At 39.6% G+C, this 24,099-nt stretch overlaps 2 protein-coding genes across 4 annotated transcripts; one reads left to right on the forward strand and one right to left on the reverse strand.

The window, feature by feature from the left end:
- Positions 1 to 11,046: 11,046 nt before the first annotated feature.
- On the reverse strand, positions 11,047 to 11,911 carry LOC130698662 (twist-related protein-like). Its single transcript, XM_057521351.2, has one exon. It carries the CDS (start codon positions 11,909 to 11,911, stop codon positions 11,108 to 11,110), a length of 804 nt encoding a protein of 267 aa, XP_057377334.1. The 3' UTR covers positions 11,047 to 11,107.
- A 7,797-nt stretch (positions 11,912 to 19,708) lies between these two features.
- LOC130698546 (tetraspanin-5-like) lies at positions 19,709 to 22,849 on the forward strand. 3 transcript variants are annotated; one of them, XM_057521221.2, is made up of 9 exons: positions 19,709 to 19,937; positions 20,006 to 20,200; positions 20,268 to 20,342; positions 20,406 to 20,504; positions 20,562 to 20,690; positions 20,767 to 20,817; positions 21,340 to 21,456; positions 21,788 to 21,904; positions 22,116 to 22,849. In XM_057521221.2, the coding sequence occupies exons 1-9, from the start codon at positions 19,848 to 19,850 to the stop codon at positions 22,185 to 22,187; spliced, it is 945 nt and encodes a 314-aa protein (XP_057377204.1). In that variant the 5' UTR covers positions 19,709 to 19,847; the 3' UTR covers positions 22,188 to 22,849. The 3 variants fall into 3 exon arrangements, with proteins under 3 accessions (XP_057377204.1, XP_057377203.1, XP_057377202.1); XM_057521220.2 differs by lacking the exon at positions 21,788 to 21,904 and having other exon boundaries at positions 19,710 to 19,937; XM_057521219.2 differs by lacking the exon at positions 21,340 to 21,456 and having other exon boundaries at positions 19,712 to 19,937.
- Positions 22,850 to 24,099: the final 1,250 nt, after the last annotated feature.

A 24,099-nucleotide genomic window follows, 5' to 3' on the forward strand; every position in this document is an offset into this window, starting at 1 on the left:
AACGATGAAAATGCTGTGGCGTTTTGTCCGTGTACAAACAGTTTACTTGTAAACGCGGAACACACAAGAAGATAATGACCCCTCCGTCCTCGGACCTTCCTTTTCTACAAAGCAAAACATTACGTTCAGATGGATAACTCTTTTTTTTTTTTCCACCTTTCCTTGTTTATTGCCGTGTTCTTTTTGCTGTTGTTGTTGCTGTTGTTCTCGAGCAGAGTGAGGACGGTTTAATGAAACGAAATGTTAATATGCGTATACATGTGAAAGTTATGCGTTCTTTTGCCTTGGTAAAAAAAAAAAAAAAAAAAAATCAACAACTATTTCCTTGTTGCTGACTGAAAGATTTCGATTTTTGCATTTTCGTATATTTTGCCAACTGCCCCCAGGTGCTACTTTTCTTAGGTATCCCCAATTGCGGATGACTGATTGCCTGTAATGAAAGGCTTTTGCCAATTTATTTTTTATTCCACGTTTTTGGTATAAATGTGATGACAAGTTTTTTCGCGTTCTCTAAGCGCCGATTGAACCGAAAGTTCCCCGCGATTAAGTACAACACCACAAGACGTGGCCTTTGTGGCGAGCATCGCCAGTAAGTGGAACCTCTTATCGATCGATGATGAATTTCGATTTAAAAAATAGAGCGCTCCTACGCGCGGGGGAAGATAAGAATCTCGATTCAGTACCGTTCCAGCACGACAGAGTCTAAAAAAAATAAAATGGCCAAGAAAAGACTTGAGGTCGTCATTCTCGAATTTTATTCTCTTTCCATGCGTATATGGCGTAAGAACTGGAATACAAGGTGCTCCGTTAGCGCGATCGTGCTATACTGGAACGTCTCTCACAATAGGGCAGGTACAAAACGAACGGAGAGAATAGAAACGGAAGAGGAATTTCACGATTGAAAAACGTGTATAGAGATACGATAGCTTTTTTAAGGTGGCCAGTGTGTAAAGAGTTGCTGATTCACACTCTTTGTGTCCGTCGACCAAAGCTGGAACGAGTCAAGAAAAAATGTTATTAACAGTCGCGCCTGTATTGAATTTTTCAAGATTTCCGGCTGCTTTCGTTGAGTGCAGCAAAACTCCTGACACGCGCGTCCATTTCATCTTCGTGTTGAATGAATCAAGAAGAGTGATGATGTGAGGACCCGCAAATTGATTAACAAAAAAAGAAAAATGGACGGGCCGCCGTAGGTTTTCTTATCACACACAAGCCCGTCAAACGAGGAACAATTTTTCGTTTCGTTTTCGAAAGCAGTTTTTCGAAAAGCAGGCAGCGGGAAATTCGAATCACGGAATGCAAATGGTTAACCTGATCATTATGCATGTGTGTGTATCTGTAGGGATACAAGACGGTTCGTGTTCTACATATACGCTAATTATTAAGAAGAAAAAGAAAAAGAAAAGAAAAAAAAAAACGGTATTAAATTTACGAGCTACAGGAATGATTCCCGACGTAATTCTTCAACACTTCTCGGGGCGTGAATATTAGTAAGGGTACTTGACCTTCGCTTGATCGACGTGTTGTTCTCTAAACTATTTCGCCCATCACCGAAATGCATGCAGGGCTTGCCTCGACTGTGGCTAGACAAGAGCCAACATTTCTGACCCGAACGGTATAACATGAATATTCTAATTGACACGCATTCGCATTGCGGTAGCCCCGCAAGTTGTTCGATGCACTTTTCACCTGGTGACGACACGCGTTTATTAACCTCATGTCAACAATCATGTGAGTGCCAAACTGGTTTTAAAAAAAAACAAACAAGAAATTCGAAATGTTTTTGAGGGCTCAAAAAAATCGAGCTGATTCCAGTGCCCACACGTCATAACAATCAAAGATTTGTCGGGAAAGGTATAACAGACAGATACGAGTGCCACATATATTCTAACTCCTTGACGTAATATGACGTTGATCCCCTGAAGCCATTTTCCGAGAACTTTAAAAAGAAAAGGAAGACATTTTCATTTTTTTTTTTTTACTGGGCGTCTAGTGTCGTGCGCTGTGTTTCATTGTCCGTCAACGTATTATGATAATAAAATAGACTGTAACAATCTCCCACCCGTTTCATTCAATAGAAAGATGGAGCCGTATAGAAGAGAAAGAAAATTGTGTGGCATTAAGCAGTGACTTTTCCTTTTTTTTTTTTTTTTTTTTTTACATCCTTTTTTTTTAAACATGAATGCTTTTCTTATTTCCTTTTATGCAAGGTAGCACTAGATATTTATGATTATACAGTAACGGGCTAGGCTGTATACATTCCAGACTGGAGGTTCATCATCAAAGTGTAAGTAGTTCATTCCTTTCTATGACACGGCCGCGTGATGATAACGTGAACGTTGCATATCTCTTTTTAGAAGGTGACCCTTCTGTTATCATTTTACACGCTGGTGCGCATTGCTAACAAGTAAATGTATAAAACTAGACCTTATTGTATATCATCTTTTTCTTTTTTTTTTTTACAAGCGTAAAATAGACATTCTTTTAATTCAACCCTCAAGATAGAAGGGAGAGAAAGAACCGCGCGGGTCAACTGACGCAGCAAGTTCCGAAACATGATTATGTTGGTCCATCAGAGCGAATCCGTCGTGGGTTCTATAGCCGCGTCCAGCGGACTGCCTCAACAACTTTGCCTGTTCACCATTTTCAAGTTGACGAGTGCCTCGGGTCGTCTTCTTTTCATAACATAATTCGTTCAAGTATGGCTCGATCACGGACGACTGACGGTCTCTTATATACATCCTCATCATCGTAAACCAGGATGTATAAAATAGATTTTTAAAAAAAATGAGAAAAGAAAAAAAGAAAACTGTATGAAAGTAACAGACCTCTCGAAGTTGTTTCAGGGCGATGCCAATAAAATCAAAGGATGTATTAAGGCTATATTGGAGATTGACAGCCAGAGGTCGACAATCGGACCACCCGCAAAAACAAACAAAATACACATCAGCTGTTGGTATCAAAATACCTGAACATATATATACTTTCTCTGCTGTATTGAATCATCTATTTGAATAAAGCCCCGAAACGCTATCGACATAAACTTTGCCGGTCTCAGCAGGCCGCATAATCCGCCATCATCAGCCGAACAAAAACAAGCGTCCAGGGTCTATACGTAATGACGATGATTTTGATATCGAAAACAAAATAGCTGATTGACGAGCTAGTCTACGATATAAATCTATCGCCGATAGTTTCACGTGTATAAACAAACAGGCAGCCACTCCTGTTGTGTTTATCGCCAGGACGATGTGGCGGCGGGACCTTTCAACCTGGGCGGTAAAAATGCGCCTGCAACCAGCACGCGCACGCTAACCTCGAATTATCGTGTACACCATCCACTTCATTTGTCCAGCAAAAAAAATCTGTACAGCGCTACAGCCTACATATCGTGTGTAAGTTTTTTTGTTTTTAGTTTCTGCTGGAATGCTGGAGAGAAAAAGTCCGCGGCGAGTAATTAGAGAAATTTCTTTCGGCTGTCGAAAGGTGCGTTAAAGCATAGCGATAAGTTAATAAGGCTTAAGGTATGCACCTGTCGACGAAGAAGAATGGTGTTCTTTTTTTTTTTTTTTTTCTTTTTTCAAAACGCAAAAAAGAGAATCTTTTGTACGTGAGAAATGTAAAGCCCGTTACAGTTGCGTGCTTAACCGTAATGACTGTTCATTAGAAGCGACCCGCAGAAGCTTAAAGGCCAACAATTTTGCCCTTTTTATTTTACGCTGTTCGCGGACCACGTCGAACAAATGAGTGCGGGCACAAAAGGGACGTGCTATTGCGGACGCGTTATAAATAACACTTTAAGCTTTTGCTCTCTCTCTTTTTATCTGTACCTCTTGGTTCGCCGACATTTCAGAAAATAGTTCAGTAGATAAAAATCGCAATTGAGAATGACCACGTTCTTCTTGGGAGCCTCTCGTGCATGTCCTATCAAGTCGATGATCTAGACGATTATGAGCTGAATTTGGGATGCCATGAATTTGACCCTCTAGCCATGAGTAAAAGCAAGTTAAAAGTAAAATATCGTCATCTTTCAGGTTTGAACGGTGCGAAGTATAGAGATGGACGTTTTGAGTGCGAACGTTATTTGGTTTACGACCTGATTGCAACACTTTTTAGGATGGCTAAATATCTAAACGGCGTAGTACGGAGAAAAAGAAAAAGGGCTTTTATATATTTTTTTTAGTTTGATCACCTCCCATTTCCATGTGCCCTCGTATTCTAATTTCTGTTGTTCAACGTATAGTGCGCTCTAAGCGTGTGTTCCAAATGGATTCACGCAGTAGAGAGAAAGGGAGCCAAAGGTAGAATTTTTGAAAAGACCAAAGTTGCACATTTGTATAGGACTAATGAACGCCGAAATGTTGCAGGTAATTTTATAGTCCGTCTTCAATTATTTTACAGCAACGTGTTATAATTAGGAATTGTAACTGAGTGTCAGGCGTGTACGTACCCGCCGGTGTCGGCAAAAAAATAACGCGCAATCATTCCTCCCCCTTTTTTTTTTTTTTTTTTTTTAACTATTGTTAATAAGCAATGTCTCACTTTGTTAAAAGTCATAATTGTATCATGTAAAATCTACAAAGATTGAGCTCGGCACAATCATCAAGCTCCTCTTTATCTCTGTCTGTGCAAATAGACGTTCAGTATCTCACGCTGGCCTGTTTTCCATGGGTCGGTGATTTCAATTTGTCAGAACATTTGTGCCCATTTCTTTTTCTTTTTTTCGTTATGATAAAAAAAATGTTAGAAAAATTATTCTTTCTTTAATGACACACAAGTCAGCCGTTCAAAACATTGGAGCCGACAATGGCTCCTATGTCTGTTTAGATGTTAACTGTGCGGACATGTTTACCTAAAACTTTGACGGGAATGAGAGCCCAGCGATACTAAAAAGAAATAAAGAAGGAGGAAAAGCTAAAGAATGTTGCACACGACCGTGAGATAAAAGATTATTGCCAAGCTGGAAACTCGAAAAAAAAAATTTGGCCAGACCCGACTGCACCGGACAACGAGGGTGGGCCGCGTATTAGACGAAAATAGAATAGCTGGACAATTAACTAAGTACACGCACAATGCAAACACAGAGTGCACTGAGTATCAGTTCTATAAAGCAATAATTACAACAGAAAAAATTCTTTGAATGCTGAATACACGCGTTACCTTGTAGCGTCCAAGTTGCGTGGAGTGAAGCTTTTATTGTTCAAAAAAAAAAAAATGAAAGAATAAAGCAACGTTTTCAAAACGAAGTAAACAGGAAGCTTGTTACGGTCAAGGCGTGTGGCCACTAGAAGCAGACCAGCTCAATAAAAAAAAAGCCGAGTCAAAAGAAGATAAAATGCTAGGAAACAAAACGTCCAAGAATAGAATGAAAAAAAAAAAAGGAACTTGAGAAAACGAGTGACAGAAGGTAAACAAAACGATTTCACACAAACACGCACCGGAAAAAGGTTGAGCTGTTCTTAGAAAGAAAAAAAAAACAGAACACGACAAGTTTATTCGGCTAGACAGCGGAGAGGAGGGGGGCATTTCAGTCAATTGAGGCTCAGTCGATTGAGTTATGCCATAATACGTTACGTCATAATAGGATTATCATGCCTTTCGATTGTGGCCGCGTTTGATCGAAGGCACTGCATTCAGAATTGGGATAGCTCGAAAAACATCATTTGATTCGTGTTTTGGAAAAAGATATTGACGCGTGGCTATTTGCGTTTATAGCGAGCCATTTGAGAACTCGATGGGAAAACATTTCTTTTCCTTATTCTTTTATATTTACCATTTTTTTTGTAGATTTTAAATTAATAACCCTATCAACAAATCTATATTTTCTAGCCGCGGATTTCCTTTCTTTTTTTTTTTTCAATGCAGTTGATTATGAAATTGCTTTGTTCCGGCATTTGAAATTGATTTTTAGAGGTTTCATTGGCTCTACCTTATTACCACGAAGTTCACATTTTTTGAAAATATGGATTGCAATCAAGCGGAAATAAAGCGGGAAAAAAAACTCTACTTAGCGACAGAATATTTTGAACGAGTTTACGCAATCATACGACCGGGTTGTTGTTGAAATAGGTAAGTCTTGCGGGGTGGGCCAGCGCGGGCGGCTCAAATTCCATTCCATCAAACAACCCGACGTCTCATCAGCAGCGATGGGTCTAATTTACGATCCTGTCGGACTGCGCTCATTTCTCCATCCAACGTTTCTTTTTTTTTAATGCTACCTACACTCTACTACCCCCTGAAAGATGCCTGAAAAAAAAAGGAAAACATTCTAATTTCTTTCCCATTTTTTTTTTTAAATTTTACGTCTCAGTTCTGTAAGGGGAGGAAAGAAATGACCCTGGAACTTTTAGAAAGAAAACGAAGGCTCTTTTTCGGCATCTCCGGGGGTCTTGCATAAAGACCCTGTGAAGAGATGTCGAGTTTTTGCTGGCACTATACGTATACTGCTGTTGCTGTGCACAGCTTACTGAAGTTGGTTAATAGGATCCGCTTTAATTAAGAAGCTCTAGGGATATATTTTTTTCCCCCAAGTATTCTCTATACACCTATAAAGATCCGTTTATCACGCTGTGGAGCTCCCGGACGAAAGGATTCCTTAAAAAAAAAGAAACTAAATACGAAGAATCAAAAGACAAAGAGGAAAAAAAAACCGAAACATTCTTCCTTGGAAAATGTTTTTAGTGATAATCACTTCGAGGCGGTTGAATCAGAAAGATGATGAATGAAAAAAAAAAACGAAAAAAAAGAAGAGGTTCACACATGAATCAAAGAATCAGGTGACCAACAGAGCGAGTATACCGTTGGCTGCACAGTTGCGTGAGTCAAGGCGTACGTGGAATACAGGAAAGCAACAACTGTACGCGTAGACTTACGTCAGTGCGGGATGCTACGTGAGCTATGACCGAGGGGAAAACGAAAAACAATTGCCATCACCCCACACTGAAAACGATTTCTCACTGAAGGCAGAAAGAGAAACGAATGGCCGAGAATAAAAGAAAACAAATGTGAAACCATTTTGTCCTCATTGTATTCCATTTTTCAAAAACAGCACAACGTCTCTCTGCTCCAGCCATTTTTTAATTGTTATTACATTTATTAATCAATGGAATTATTATCGCCGTATGATTAAATAATCAAATTGAAAAAAAAAAAAAAAAAAAGGAATGCAACTGAAATGTTTGGTATCGTTTGTGTCCTGGAGATGGGCATTTGTTTTTTGTTTCAAAACGAACGGCTCCAGGGCGATGGAGTACATGAACGGCTTGGGAAAAAAAAAAAATTTCTGGTTTATTTTCTGCTGCTCTTGCTGGGAATACGTAATAAAATTAAACAAAAAAAAAATAGAAATGGGACAAGAAAAAAAAAAATATGGAAACCTGAGGGGTAATTATTTCACCGTCTTTTCTAAGAAAAATCCTGGGGAACAAAAAAAAAAGGAAAACAAATGGAGAGAAATTGGGAAAAAGAAGACTAAGCATATGCTGTTTATGCTGTCTAACTTTTGTGAATAGACATGAAACATTTATTACGTTCTTCGTACGGGGCAGTTGCCAATCATTTTTTGCTTTTTTTTTTGGTTTTACGTTGAAACAGCCGTCACCGTGAAATGCGGTGGTGTGTTACCGTTGGCTGTCGTTCACCACTGGTTTCTTCTGCCCGTGAATAAAAGGCGGCACTTTGGGATAATAATAAAAAAAAGAGAAAAAAAACTTGTCTTATTTAAAAAAAAAAAAAAAGAAAACATACGATACGCAAAATAAAACAAGTTTTCGCCATCCTCCCGGGGAAAGGGGGAATCTCTCTACTTTCGTGGTGCTAATTAAAGGGTCTGAAAAAAAAAGAATTAAAAATTCAAGAGAAATGACTGGCATATTAAATGAGTTGTTCGGACAGCATATATCGTACTGTGCACAACAAGCGTATTATAATGATTATAATAAAAAAAAAAATAAATAAAACAGTGTGTTATGAAAAAGAAATGAAAAACTATATGTTAGATATTTAAAAGAATGAAATAAAAGACGACGTACGCGCACCTGCTCACCGGCCTCAGTATAATCATCTGCCTACAGAAGAGCGTTACGTCCATTTATAGCAACAATGTGAAAAGCTAAGACAGCAAAAAAAAAAAAAAATACGGAAGGTGGAGGACAAAAAAAGAATAAAAACAGGTTACGTACAATTCACGAAACATTTGGTGCTGTGTGTCCTCTTTATCTATACCTGGAAGAAAAAAAAAAAAAGAAAAATCTGAACATTAATTTCAAAGAAGATTTTCATCGCAGTTCGTTGCACCAGAACCCGCAAAAAATGTGCGAGATGTGTAAGTTAATAAATTGAGACTTTGCGTCCCTCAATAACGGCTGTGTTATTCGGCTAGATCTCCTTTTTCGGCTCGTCGAAATGCTTCTTTCTTTATTGAGTTATGTGACTAATTTCAAACGTAAAACGAAAACCTACAAGCTCTACATCTAACGCACTCCGGCCAACGGCGGACGGTCTCATCCATCATTTTCCTGTCCATACGAGAAAGAACAGAAAAAAAAAAAAAAGAAAACATCACAGTAAAAGATTTTGGACGATGAATGTTTCATTCTTCTGCTGTGGGGATGCTTCTTGGGCCTCTTTTGTAGTTTACAATTCCCGCGTGAAACGCTTGCGTGTTATTGTTCGAGCCTTCTTTTTTGTTCTTTCACCTCTCGTCGTGATTCATGTCCGATATTTCCTGTCAGCCCTCCAGAGTCCAGTTATATTTTCGTTAGTTCTCTTTCTATATTGGCTTAAATATACACCTGCTTTTTGCAGATACACAGACATTTATTTCAACTGGGAAGCCTTGACTTTCCATTTTCTTTGGCCGATGAAATGTGTTTGTGTTACACACTTCGTTTATTTCCCGTACAGGTTGAGAGGGAAAGCACCAATGGCTGGGCTAATAGTAGAATAATAAAAAAAAAAAAATTAAATACAAAATAGTAATAAAAAAAAAAAAAAGAGCTTCATTAGTGACGCAATTGAACCTGTAACGCGGTCAGGCGGTGGCAAAATGTCCTCCCGCTTCTAAAATTTGAAATAAATACAAGTATTTTTTTTTACTGTAAACTATAGACGCATTTCACACGCTGCGAACTGCGACTCGATCGCAGGACATTAGTTTTATATCCTTTTCCTACAATTTTTTTGTTTTGTTTTTTCTATCGAAGGGAAAAACTATTAAAATAAACAAAGTACATACCTTCCAACCCTTTGTCGATGATGCGCGTTCAGGTGCGAAATCTGAAAATAAAAAAAACATTTTCGTCGCACGCACGGCGGACGCCGATAGGTCCGTGGCTGGTTGATCTATTGTGCGTAGTGATGGCAGCGTATAATTCTGATGCAACGCACCTTTTAATGGCCTAATAACACGAACCTATATAACCAATGAAATGAATGGAAAATGCACCGAAGCCAATTCATTCTGGATTTCATTTTCCATCGCCAATTTTGAGGGTCGAGGACGCAAGTTTTCGTTCCACTGCGCGGTACAATGTCGGTCATTTCTCCGGTAACCGCGATTCGCTTCCTAATTGCTATTCAGAACCCCATGTTAAAAAAAAATATTTAATAATAAAAAAAAAAAAAAAAAAAGAAAAGAATAAAGGCATGAATTGCGGAGTCAAGGATACGATCGGAATGTTTCGTTTCCCCAACTTGTCTTTGGAGGGATGAAAAACAGTGCCAAACAAGTTTTGATGTGCGTGCGTGAGTATCTCTGCTTTTTGCGGCCAAAAAGAAATCAAGTGGGCGTGTTTCACGCGGAACGCGAAGAAAGAAACTCTTTGTGGTGCTCGCATAAATGATGGCAGCGAGGAGAAAGAGCCTGCGATCGGAAATGATAAATGGAATAAAATCCTTAAAGCGATTTGAGTCGTTGAGTTCGTTTCCGAGAAAAAAGTATGTCGATGGAAACAAACGGAATGAATTAGCGATTTTTTTTTACAGGCAAATTGCCCACGACCCATCGGCACGAAACCGTTGGCAAAATTAGAAACCAACAGGTTTTTTTTTGTTGTTGTTAAACACACTTAGAGATCGGATTAAAGTGTGATAGATTCACAATATGCAAAATACGTAACCCGAAAGACAACTAGACGGATCCCGTTTGTTTCACTTACAATTAACAGATTCCGGGCACTACTGCAGACCGTGAGGAGGGTTTGAAAACAACGAAAACGAGAAGAACAAACTCGAAAATGACTGTGGGCTTCATTCTTCTTTAACGTTTTCCACAAATTTTTTGGGGAAAAACGTTCAAACGTGCTGTGTGGTCTTTCTTGTTTTTGTTTTGTCCAGTGGCTAAATGTCTAGTCGCCTCGTACCTGATACGTGTAGACACTCATCAGCGTTAGCAAAAGAAGGAGAAAAAGATCAGAGGTGGAGGGCAATGGAGACGGGTCTATGTGAGGTAGCCAGTTCACCCCGCCCTTTCGTGTTATGACTTTGTAGACGAGCAGTATTTTCTCTGGGACGATAAAAAGAAAAGAAATGTTTAACACGGCAACGGTCGAATTCTAAATAGATATCATTTTTGCTTTGTTTCGTTGGAAAAACAACGAAAAAGCTAGTCATAAATGGACGAAGCAATCACGCAAATCGTTCCTCAACTTCCGAGGGGAGCCATTCTCCGCTGTGTGTTTGTGTGTGTGTGTGGTTGTGTTCGACTAAATACGAGTTGAATAATTTAGGCATTTTATTTTTATTGAGGTGGAAAGAAAAAAAAAAACAAGAAACAAGAGCAAAATTGTAATAATTGCTCAGTTAAGCAAATAACATCCAGATTTGGGTATTTCTCTTTTTTTTTTTGTTTGGTTTAAAACATAGAAGCCACATGTGTTATAAATTACAATCATTTCTTTTTTGACTAGAAAATAAATTGGAGACGTGGGGGGAATCAAGCCAAAACAGGCGGAGTTGATTGCGTGAATAATAATAACAGTTTTAATGGATCATTTTTTTTTTTGAAAAAAAAAAAAAAAGAATACCTCCCCCTCACCATTTGCGAAAAGAACCATCGTTCATGTTGACTCTTACTCATCAGCATCCCAGTAATTTCAATTCTAACGGGTCAGTGATGCTTGACCAGTTCGTGGAGGGCGTTGATGTAGGTCTGGGCCATCTGGAGTGTTTCGAATTTCGAAAGCTTGCGGTCGCTACCCAAAGAGGGTACGACCTCGCGCAATTTCTCGAAGGCATCGTTGAGACTGTTCATGCGTCGACGTTCTCGGGCGTTGGCCGCTGTCCGTCTCTTCTTCATGACTTCGACGGGGGGAGGAGTAGTGGAAGTGGCCCCTCCGTTATTGCCCTCACCTCCGCCGACTGATCTTTTGCTCCGTGAACTGCTGGATTGTTGTTGGGCGTTGACTGCTGTTTTTTTGGAACTCTTCCTGCGGCCAGTTGGGGCCACGCCGGGCTCGACTTTGACGCACGGGGATTCCACGGTGGCCGCAACCTCAGGTCGCGGTGGCTTCCACGATTCGTGATCGGATAGCGGTCGAACAGCTTCGGATAGTTGCTGGATTGAGCATTTGGCTGCGTCCACACGTTCGTCGAACGCGGACGCCCCGTTGATTGAATGGTTGCGAACGATGGTCAGCTGAGCGAAATTTGATGAACCGCTTGAATAGCCGCGAGGTGAATCACCTCCAGCGTCGGTATTGACGCAATCAGAAATGGCGATGGATGCGTGAGACAGTGGGAACGATTGATGGATAACTGATGCAGGCGTACGGTAGATATTCTCTTCGCCCATGTATCCACAACTGGGTAAATTAGGTGTACTGTAATAAGGCAGTTCGTCTGACAGCAGAAAATGTGCACTTTCGCCAGGTAGGACGGCTTCATCTCCCGGATAAAACAAACGCTCAGACATTTCCCGTCCAAATTGTCAAAAGAACCAAACCAAATTTTGTTTTTAAGATAACGACGGACACTAGGCGAAGCAAATGTTGGCGCACGGGAGAAAAAAAAAACAAACTGCCAAAATCAGGGGAGCTGTTTTTTGCGACAATCCGTCCGGTAGTAGAGTCCACCATAAAGTCCGACTAGTTGGAGCATTGACACCTGGGCTAACGTTGTATGCCCAGCGTATAGATATAATAACGAACCAAAATTGAAAAAAAAAAACAAAAAAAAACACTCTTTATTTTTCTCTTCCTCATTTCCTCCGTTGAAGAGCCGCCCTGTTTTTTTTTTGTTTCGTTTTTGCTTACCTTTTCGCTGTAAGACGTTTTTAGAAAATTTCGAAAATAAAAAATAGCAAGAAGCGCTACCAGCAGCACATGGACGCCCCCTTTTGTCCCCTCCACTACCGATTGCTCAGCTGAGACAAGGTCTAGTCACGTGATTCGGTCACTGGCCAACCGTGCACCTTGAAAGAAGAAGCAAAAAAAAGACACGAAAGAACAGGTCCCACATTCTCTCTCCGCCTATACAATTCGGAAACGATCCGCGGCCGCCAACGAGACGGTTAACGATCCGCAATAATTGTTGGCATTCCGTTTTTCAACGCTATTTGTTTTTTTGTTTGTTTTTTTTTTGCGTTCCTTCGCTTCTTCCCCGTTTGACTACGAAACAAAATTTCTCTTGTTTTGATCACGCAAAAAAATGCTGTTGGCTTCCCCCCTTTTGTTTTGCGCGTCGCCCAACGCTATCCTCCGCCCAATGCTGGAAGACGCTTACGGAAGCCACTGACCTGATTGAGCTTCAACCATGGATACAGGGAACCTCTTCTTATGTTTTTCTTTTTTCCCATTTTTTATTTTTGGCTTTTGTTTTGGTCATTTCGGTTCCTCGTTTTTTTTTTTCCTTTCCCAGTGTTTTAAAAACCATCCACCGAAGTATATAATACGATATAGGAAAAGAAAACTCATTCGACTGTGGAAGCACACACACGCACACACACACGGGTGTGTGTGTGTTATAGGAAAAAAAGGGGAGGTCTGGATTGTTTTTTTTTTTTTTCTTTTCACCGAGGATGTCCTTCTAACTATATAGGGTGGCTTGAGGTGATATCGAATCCCACGCGTTTTGTTGTGGGCTCCGCCTCTTCGACGGGAAAATGCTATATGATTTTGAATCTGGATTTTTTAGTTGTTTTTTTTTTTCTTTTTCATGGTTGTTGTTGTTGTTTCTCTCGTTTCCTCCTCTCTTTCGGTGGCGATGGGAGGGAAAGGTTTTCTTTTTTATCCTTCATAGTGTGTATTATTGTTTTGTTTTTTCCTCCTTCAAGGTGGGGCCGTTCCACTTTGGAATTACTTGCGGTTTTCTGTTTTTTTTTTTTTTATTATTCGGGATTTTAATCTTTGGCTATATAGCGAGTTGGGTGAACCTAACTGAAACAGGGTGTATATGTTTAATAGATAAGAATCAAACACCATTACCGTCATGATATGTTGGTTTAATGGCGGGAACCTTTTTCTTTTTAAACATGGCCAGCAATTATCAAACGTGTCCAGCTTTTATTATTCTACTATGCTGTGCATAACTCACAGCGAATCTTGTCTCAAATGTCAAATTGAAGAAGATTAAAAACACACGACTGTTATGTATGCATATATTTTTGTGGGGACAGAGACAGCATTGGTGTCTTAGTAAAATAGCATTGCGTCCGGAGCACAACAGGGAACGAATGGATGTTACATGGTCAGGCAAAAAGGAAGAAAGATCAGGGCTAAAGACCTTCTTCTTTGACGAGGCTGTTTTGATATTATGAATTGGCTTTTTAGATCGTTTCGTTTCGGCTTTTCTTCCTTTTTTTATTATTTTTTTTTTTTTGCTTGATGATGCTGACTCAAAGAATCTCATTCTGTCAGATTCTTGCATGCATATTTCGCCTCTATTATTAAGTACATAATGAGAGAGAGAGAGAAGGAAGGGACCATCTGCCGTTTTTAAGTGCTGGAGGAAACACCGGTTGTGTTTGCATTTGTATAGTAGATTCATTTCTTTCGTCACTGGGGCTGGTTGTTAGGCAAAACACACGACCTGTGCCTGCTGCCAAAGTCCAGAAGCAAGTTTGCAGGCTAAATATTTGTTTATAAAATAATAAATTTTTTCGTTTTTTTTTTTTGCTACAAATAATTTAGCGTCACTTTGCCGCTAGATGGTCATCGCTCTCTTTGCTACTTTGTGTGTCATCCATCAAACAAGCCCGAAACTGGTCCACCTCTTTTTTATTTTGGAAAATTTCCATCATCCAATTACCCGCCTATGTGGAGCTGAGGAATAGAGAACCTAAATTGATAAAAAGACGTGTATAGAAGTCTAGGACTCGTGCTCTCTCACGAAAAGAAAACAAAATTTGACAAACAACGACGTTTAAGCTATTAAATCACGTTTTTTTAAATATGCGAGGCTTCCCTTTTTAGGCTATTTGCAGTCAGGTAGCTACACGGACAGAAGCCAACAAGTGCCGTAAGTGGAAACTCTTGGGTGCTCGTTATTAAAGCTATTTACGATGTTAAGTAGTGCAGCGTGAGTAAGTTGTACGTGCCCCACGTCCATCTGCGATACGCATTATGGTGATTACATATTGTGTGTTGCAGGGTGACATTTCTGAACGATACGAAACGTTTTCTTTCTACCTACCTGTCTGCCTCTACAAGTCAAACAGGTGTGTATTCTAATTCACATCAGTTGAATATTCATTGTCCTTTTATTCGCTGATTACTTGTTCTTTATATTGACGCATCTAAGCACTCAATGAAAAGACAATGTCTCCTGCTGTACATTCAAGTCTAACGTCACATCCGACCGAATTTTTAGCTGAAACAAAGACATGGTTGTAAATGACTGTATGAAAATAGACCCGAAAGCACGATGGCACGCTGTATGAAACTAAAGAGGAAAACAGTTGCAGTTGGGGACAAAATTTTATTGAGATTTGCGAACCTTGACGTAAGTTTGATTGAGGAAACGTTTCGCTCAATCGATGAAGCCGCAGAACTTATCTACTTGCACTGTTGTAATCATGTCCGCGTGTGTTCCACACAAATCCAATAACCAAAGAAAAGGAACTGGTGACCAAACAGGATGATACGCTCCGAGGATATTGAGTACAATCGACTCATGCGGTTGGAGCTTCTTCAACGGCACATCGAAAAATTGTGATTATGTTTTGCCACCCAAGGACGATTGAATCATAGTCCCGGCCAACCGTTTTGTGGTCTACTGCCATCTTCTTTTGTCTGTCGCTTATGACTTGACTCTTTATCACAACTGTACCTGCAAACTCATCAACATACTTTTCATCCTTCTAGCCGGCCAAGTAGGATTGTGGTCGTGGATATTGTCCGCATGGAATCGAATCAAAATTACCGCGGTACCGTACGCAATACCGAATCTGATGAGCATCTTTGATTCGAATGCAAGCGACCACCCAAGGACGGTTGAGTAATGCCATTGCCACACTGTGTAGAAATACCAAGATGTAAACTCGTCACGAACAAGAGCTTTGGTTTTTACCGTACAAAGGCGGATGAGCGGACAAAGCGGATAATCCGGGATCATCCCCGGAATGTGTATCGACTTTAATCCTCCACGTATGTTTTAATTTTTATTTCTGATTTTAGTTATTGGTATAAAACATCATTTTTCGTTACGCGCATGTTTTCGCTTTTTGTTTTCTTTTCTTCCAACGACATTTGAGCCATGGAATGTCGTTGTAATCACGCAGATCCCACTATTTAACGCCTCAAAAGCGCAACGTGAATGCGTGCGTGCTATACTGTGCCGGAGCAATGTCCTTCCCGTTTCGATGCGTCTCATTAACCATTGCATTTCAAACTGCCGATACAAAGTTTGTGCCCGTGCAAAAAAAAAAAAAAACTAGCGCCATTCCATTAAGGAAAAAAAACGGCAACACAAATCGGTTAAGTCCATTGCCATTGTCCTTTTTAATTTTTTCCCTGCATAAATAGCACCGTTTTAGTTTTTGTTAGTAATTTCTTTTAAGAAAAGATTTGAAACTTTTACCCTTACTCGTACATGACTTTCTTTCTTATCCAAACCGCTGAATGGATAATATTTACGACATATGTTGAATAATATGAATGCCTTGTTTCATCTACCTGTGTACCTTTTCTTTGTTTTCCCATCTTTTTACAAAACCTTGTGATGTTTATCGAAAACACAATGTCTTACTTGCGATGAAGCGCATCCCTTCTGCTCGACAATGTACGTTTCACTCACGAAAAACTTTGAGTGGCTTTCATAAAACCTGCTTTTCATGATATTCATCCATGCTGATATACGAACATATTGAAAACGTAACGTCTTTCAAACCTCATGGTACTACCTAGTTTTCTTCATCTGCAGTCATAATTGGGAGCCATAAAGGTACATTATGCCATAATGTACCTTGGTTGTGATTGTGAAATAATTATCTTTGTACATAGCTTGTTCCAAGTCACGTCACATTGGAATGGACGAGTCAACTCAAAGACCAAACGACAGGTTTCTTTTACAATCGGTCTATTGACATCGATATTGATTTCCGTTTCGAAAGCTGTCTTCATTCATACAAACAAGTCAAAACATTTTTAGACTTGCTCTTTCGAGTTGCAACCGTCCTGCATGCCGGTTAGCTATCATGTGGAACTTGTAGTGGAAAAAAAAGGCAAATAATCCACGACTCATTCGACACAAAAGAGCATAGATTTAATTCTTTTAAAATAAAACGATTTGCGTAACGCAAAGTCGATTTAAATTTCATGTTGCCTCTGACGATAATTGGAAAGTGCGATGTGCCGTTTCGTGAAAAGACTGCCGCGAAAATCTTTATCGCACTTTCACGGGGAATTGTACGTGTCTAGACACGACATAACAGACGGCCGGGCCTTTCAGTTTGTTACAAATTGTTATAAAGCTACCCGAAAAAAAGAAGACTATCAGTCGGTGGGTACATCCTTCGTCGCGTAAAAATTGCAACTCAAAATGTCTTTTGTCAAAGTACAATAGAGCGAACGCGTACAAGATGGTTACACGCGTGACGAAATTTACCTGTTGCTGCTGACGATCCACTTGTTAAACTTGTACGTTATTGTTAATGGTGGCAAAATCACTCACAACAAAGGCTCTACCAACATACAGGTTAGTTTACGTTTAAGTAATGTTAAATAAATTTTAGCGCTAAATGTTTCAATTGTACCGATTTGCATAATTTTTTTGTGTTCGAAACAATCGATGATATACATCACTAAACGTAGCTTTTAGGTTGGTGACCCGTCGTAAAGAGGAAAGGTAAGAAACAGAAAGAACTGCCCCATCCTTGGAAATATATGGGGGGGAGTAAGTAATTTGTTAAAAGTATCTCTATAGGGGAACAGGTGAGATAATCTACCAAACCTGATAGAAAAGCTTTCAAGGACAACGGTTTTCAGAAAAGTTCAACGAATCTCATCAAAAAAGGATGAAAGCAATAGGCCCTTGGCAAAAGCTCACCAAAACGCAATCATAAAATGACAAACAACATTGCACAATAACTACGATTCACGAAATGAGATGAGCAATGACTTGAATGTTTCCAAGTGTTTTCAATTTTTATACATCGCAAAATGAAAAGAGGCTGTGATGCAGAAGGTAAAGATTCAAATCCCGTTAAAATTTTCACAAATTATTTTACCCTTATTATACATTTTAAGGTTTAAGTGGAGAGTTATATGCTATACAGCGTATATCCGTAGGTGCGACGATGGACTAATTTGTGGACATCACGAAAAGGGGCAATCCTATTTTTACTACTAGGATAATATGTCACTAAAAGCTAAATAAATTCGTTCCGGTCTGTACAGTAGAGATGCTGAATCAACGTAACAACTGGTGGCTAATTTGCTGAGGCTAGAAATGATAACTGTCCTAAGGTTGATGTCATTGCAAATAGAAAAGCAAACGCATATAGCGTAGCGAATAGATAAATTTATTTGATGAAGCCCAGAAAAATGTGAAAAAGGTATAATGGTAAAGAAGAGAACATTACAACTGGACCGAAAGACTAGCGCAGTTGACTGTCCCCCTTTGATTAATAACTACGAAATTCTTTTGCTTATGGAACAGCATTACAAGAGTTGAATTGAATCCACTGAGGCGTTATGACATTAGAAATAGTGAGATGGCTGCATGATAAAGCCAGAGGAACACCACCTTCTTGACGTCATTCGCTAGTGGGCATTACGTAAAGTGCATTTTGAATATCGAAATCAACGAGGCATGTCAGCTTCCCCCAATGCGTTGGCGTGCAGTGCCTACGAAAAAAAAAAAATTTCTTTTGTTGATTCCCGAAGTTCGCTCAACATCGCGGTAACTAACGGATTTTGGCAAAATGTGACGCAAAAATAACGTGCTCGCATTTTGTGACTGTGTGACGTGCACTCGAAGTTTTCGTGACCGTATTGTTGATAGAAACTTGAGGGAATGACACCGTTTCAGCAAACACGGAGAGACATTAACTCAAAATAAACACCCAAATAACAAACGCAGAACGTGGTAAGCTGTAATTTAAATTTTTATTCAAAAAACGTTTGTATTTCTAGTGTTGAAAATGATGACACGGCATTTTCAACATTTTCCCAGCGTTTTCGGTCGGAAATTATACGCTTTCCGGAATCTGTCCAAGGATCTCTTTCGCGGTTCAAACGGAAGACTCCTCTTCGTTCACGTTGACTCAACCGCTACCACCGTACTTAACCACTAAATTATATAGAGGGGGAAAAATGACATTGTAAAGACATTTTATTTCTAATGGATTTTCGTCATATTGCGTCAGTCATGTCGCAGATCAGTAAAGACGATAAACTGTCTCGTTATCCACCATTTTGATTGAACTCGTTGATACATTCATCACAAGACCACAGACTGGCGGAAATTTCAATAAAAGACGAATGTAGCTATCATGTAAAGCTTTGAGAAGAATCTGCCTACCTCATGCGCATCAGGTAATCAATACGACCCAAGTGACTTCCTTTTTCCAGATTTATTCTTTTTGAACTTGTAAAAAATAAAATACAATATGATTCCACACAGAAAGTTGTACTGCCAGAGTGAAAAAGAGCCAATTAAAATCATTGCAACGCAGATTTACATTCAGTCGTTCCAATAACAACCCGCAAAACTGAGTTCCATTTGGAATCAAAGGAGAATGGGAATTGACGTCACTGAGTTGCTTTCGTAAAGACTACAAATGTTACACACCCACTACAAAATCTGATTCGTCCTGTAGTCTACCGTCAACTTCTTAGGCACGGCTGCGCTGGGTAGGTAACTAAGATAATATCGCAGTCCATGTGATCGAGGTAATCCACGCATCGCTACCTTGCTTGCTCTCTGATTCAACTAGCGTTACATTTAAATAATTTATCAATAAATATGCACTATTTTTTATGGCAGCATTGACGAAAAGCCACGAAATGTTGCAGCGTAGCAAAAATAATCTTCTGTCATGATACTCCAAGGCAGCTGCCTCATTGAACGGAAGAAAACTTCCTGGGCCAAAAACTTATTTTTGTTTTGTTTTTTATTTTTGTTTAATTCGTATTCGACGTTGTCACTAGCATGGTTGTTACAGATGCGGATCACAGCAAAGGAAATAAGAAATTCTTTGCGGTAAAAACTAAGATCCGCAATAATCGATTTAAGTTGTTTGACTGATAAACTTTTCGTATCGATATCTTATGTCGTGAAAAAAAAATAATAAAAAGCAGCAGCCTGAGGACATGTACTTTTTGCTTTTTCATTGAACCTTGATGCAACCGTTTGATGGCAAAATGTCGGAAAATTAGGGCATCAAATTGTTCGTGAGCATCTCTACTAAAATGCCCACCAACAGAAAGTATCGGCGTGATCAAAGTGAAGTCAGTTGTTGCCTAAAGTATCTCATATTTGGGTTCAATGTAATTTTCTGGGTAAGTAATCTGCAAACAAAGACCTGTATTGACTTGAAATTACATCTCTTCTGCTTGCCCTGATTTAGCTGACTGGACTTGGTATTATGGCTGTGGGAATCTGGGCCTGGACGGAGAAAGATACATTCAGCAACTTGCAAAGACTTACAAACGTGGCTTTAGATCCAGCATTCATTCTGATTGTCGCTGGAGCTGTTACCTTCATTATTGGGTTCACAGGCTGTGTTGGAGCACTAAGAGAAAACACTGTTCTTCTTTCAGCAGTATGAATCCTCGGATTACCATATGTGTATTGTTTGTTTTTTTTAACCAGTTTTTCATTGTTTTCAGTATGCTATCTTTCTTGCAATTCTTCTGTTGCTTGAAATGACAGCAGGAATTCTAGGTTTCATATTTAAAGATTGGGTAAGATATTAGCTTGACTCTAAGCCTTATTGTATTTTCTGAACAATGTTTCTTTTTGCTTAGATAAAGCAGCAAGCCACTGGAGGATTTCAAGCATTCATTGTGCATTATCGAGATGACCCAGATCAACAAAATCTAATTGATTGGATACAAGAGGGATGGGTACTACCATCCATTTTCTAATGTTTATATTTCCCAGTATTAATTGTGCCTTTATAGCTCCAATGCTGTGGCATCGAAGGACCCAAAGACTGGGATAGAAACATTTATTTCAACTGTTCATCAGCAGAAGTAGGAAGCAGAGAGGCTTGTGGTGTTCCTTTCAGCTGTTGCAAACCTCAACCAAATGTAAGCATGTTTGAGAAAAAATTTTGAATTTTACAATACTAAATGTAGTCATTAACAAGTATCTCTCTTTTATCAGGAGATTATAAAAAATAAGCAGTGCGGATACGACGTTAGGAAACCGGATTATGTAAATATCTTTTCCCTTCTCACACTTTTTTCTAGTTGCTTAAACATTCCGTAATGCTTTTGTATCGCAAATTCACCGGGTTGGTAGCTAGTGGTTAGCAGGGTAACTAAGGCATTGGCAATGTACTTCAGCAAATGAAGCAATGACGGGCAGAAGTATGTACAATTTGCTTTTTCTAAACATAATCTTCCCTGTGCATTGGCACACAGCGCAACGTAGAGACAAAATAATAATCTAGTATCTCTTTCTTGCCCATCCAACCATCAAAAAAGGAAAATGCAAATAGTGATCATACTTCTCCCCCAATCTTTATGAACTAATAATTTGTTAGATCTTCTTTTTTGTTTTTGTTTTCGGGTATTCCTCAAGTCACCCTTTCACGTTATGTATTGTGCTAAGTTCACACCTATGTTTCACCTTGGAAGCACTAGAATTTTACATAAGTGGTATTTGGGGCATATGGAATCTATAATTCTACCTTCTTTCAAACCCATTTTTTTTGTGTGCTTGGTTAATGTACAGCCGGGAGATCGGAGTATGGTTGTATACGACCGGGGCTGCTTGAGGGCAGGGGAGGATTGGGTTGAGGTTAACCTTATTCCAGTTGCTGGAGCAGCCGTGGGTATCGCCATCCTCCAGGTATTAGTGATCTCATAGTGCTATCAGTGTAACTATCTTTAGGAAAAAAATTGAGCAACCAGGGCCCTTCATTTTAAGAGGTAAGTGGTAGGATTTATTTTGCTTTTTTGCATGGTATGATAGTAGGTCCTTATGATGGCACTATTGAACGAACTAATGTATTTAGTATCTATTGTTGGTCATGGTACGTGGGACTCTTTCGGTGGCTCGGACTGGTGCCGGTTCTTGAAAACTTACTGGTTACGGATTTCTTTCCTCCATTTCCATCTTCCATTGATGTAGCGTCAATACGTTATTCAAACACCTCCACTCCTCCCTTTGATATCATCAGAACTATGACGTGGCGAAAATCATCAACGATAAAGGTTGCCTGCCAGCAGGAGAAGAATGGCTGGAACGGAATCTCCTTGTAGTAGCCGGTGTTGCTGTCGGCATAGCCTTCCTTCAGGTATTTTCTCTTGATGTTTATTCGGAGAGCGTGGGGAAGTGTATTTCTTCATTGGCAAAACAATGCTTATCAAATGGTATGTAAAATTGGAAATTCATCGTGAATCGATTCATGGAAATATCGTCAGTAATGCACGTTGCTGCTACAAAATGTTTGCATTTTTACGTAATGGCCCTGATCTAAATGGAACTGCGTTTTACTCTTATCGCAGATACTCGGGATTTGCTTTGCCCAAAATCTGCGTGCTGACATATTCGCCCAGAAGTCGAAGTGGGGTCGTTAATGGAGACAAACAGAATCATCGGAGCGCTTCATAACATGGATCTGACTGCGTCCATTTTTATCCTCATCTGATTGCTGATCTTAATTTCCATTACCCCTCTCTTCCTTCGTATTGGCTGGTCTGCACGTCCATAACAGGGATTGTTGACTCTCACAATGGATTTCTCTTTGGTTGTAACTTAAAAGATACTTAAATTTTTAACTCTTCTGCGCACAGTTGTAGCAACAAGGTACCGAATTATTCGAACAAAACTATTTGTGCAGAGTTACGAGTTGAACAAAGCCGCTTGCAGTATTTTCGGCTCAGCCTCTCTAAATGAAGCGGCCCGCTTTGAATTGCGCCACGTTTAATAAGTTGGCGTCAAATTTCTGGGGGCACTAAGAAAAAAGGCAAACTAATATTCGCTAGATTGCAGATAGGCTAACTCTCGTTATCTTCTCAAAGCCTGTAAATCTCATCCTCTATGTAGTAACTCATTGGTCTTGATCTTGGCCCGGGGATGATTCCTTGTTTTTACCCGGTAACACGCAAATATCTTGGCATTGAAGCTCTTTCCAAAATTCACTTTTGAAGTTTTGTCGTGGATGTCTTAGCCTGACTGAAGTTTCAAGTGATCTGAATGTTTTTATAGCCTCAACCGTTCAATACATTGTTTTTCTTTACATAGTCATCGCTTGGCTTACATTTTTTTTAACATAACCTACTGACTACAAATTCTCTACCTAAGTTAGCGGGCTTGATCTTTTTCTCTCGTTTCGAGTTGTTGTGTGGGTGTCATAGTATTGCCTGCGTGTCATTTTAGCTATCGTGCCGCCGTGAGGAAATTGGACAAAGCGGAAATCGAACACGGAACAACGAAATACAAGTGGAGGGCTATAATCACTGTGCCATGACTACACATCTCATATAAACTTGTCTCTGGTCGCCGTATGGCTTGTAATGGTATCTACGGTACTACGTTTTGGAAAAGTTTGGCACTGTGCCGAAGTTCGGGATTCCTGTGCTGTTTGCTCGAGTTTGAATCTTTTGGACTTCTTTTTTTACACGCGATTCTATCTACTTTAAGCAACCACGTTAATTACCTAAACTTGATCTTATTAAGAATTTAAAAGATTCCTAATTTCCTTTTTGTTCATTGGTGGGATATTGACGAAATGTATCCTTTGCGGCTCAGGAGGCGTCGCCAAAAATTTTTTATTAAACTTTTTAAAGGGATCTTTCACAGTTTTTTTAAACCTTTATAATATGTAGTGGGAAGGGAAAGCTAACCAAACTAAATTTTCTAAATAACTGAAATGTATGGCATACATGTCCACAGGCATTTTGGACGGTTAATTGTTTCATCGCCCGGAGTAATTGTTTGTCTTTTTATCCCATATGCACCTCCTTGCTTTTTCTTTGTACCTTTTTGTTTCGACAATTACGAGAAAATGCAATATTTTTGAGGAACGGAGCGCATCAGAAGTTAGAGGAGGGGAGATCAAATATCCGCCCGATCCTTTCGTTTTCTTCCTTTCACAGTTGGTGGCGAGACAGGGTAACGACATTGATCACGTAGTATTTTGTCAAACATGAATGCAAACTCTCATCGCTATCCGATAAAGAGAAAAGTGAATTGCAGACAGACTTGTTTTTACGTTGTTGTTGGCTGTGCTCAACATTTGGAAACGTTTCTCTCGGACATAGGCGATTTAACGTGTGTTCATATATTTCTTTTTATATTCTATTCCCATCGTGTTACCGAAAGTCGAGACAGGCACGTAACTGATTTGAATACTAATACTCGTTGTCTGGTATTTTCTAGCCGACAAATAGTCACATTAGACTGCGACTTGTCCGTCCCCTGTAGGCCATTCCAAGAGAAGGTGAATCCTATCTATAGAATACGTCATGGTATTGGCTATGACTCAAC

Source organism: Daphnia carinata, chromosome 3 (genome assembly GCF_022539665.2).
Source record: "Daphnia carinata strain CSIRO-1 chromosome 3, CSIRO_AGI_Dcar_HiC_V3, whole genome shotgun sequence".
Classification (NCBI taxonomy): domain Eukaryota; kingdom Metazoa; phylum Arthropoda; class Branchiopoda; order Diplostraca; family Daphniidae; genus Daphnia; species Daphnia carinata.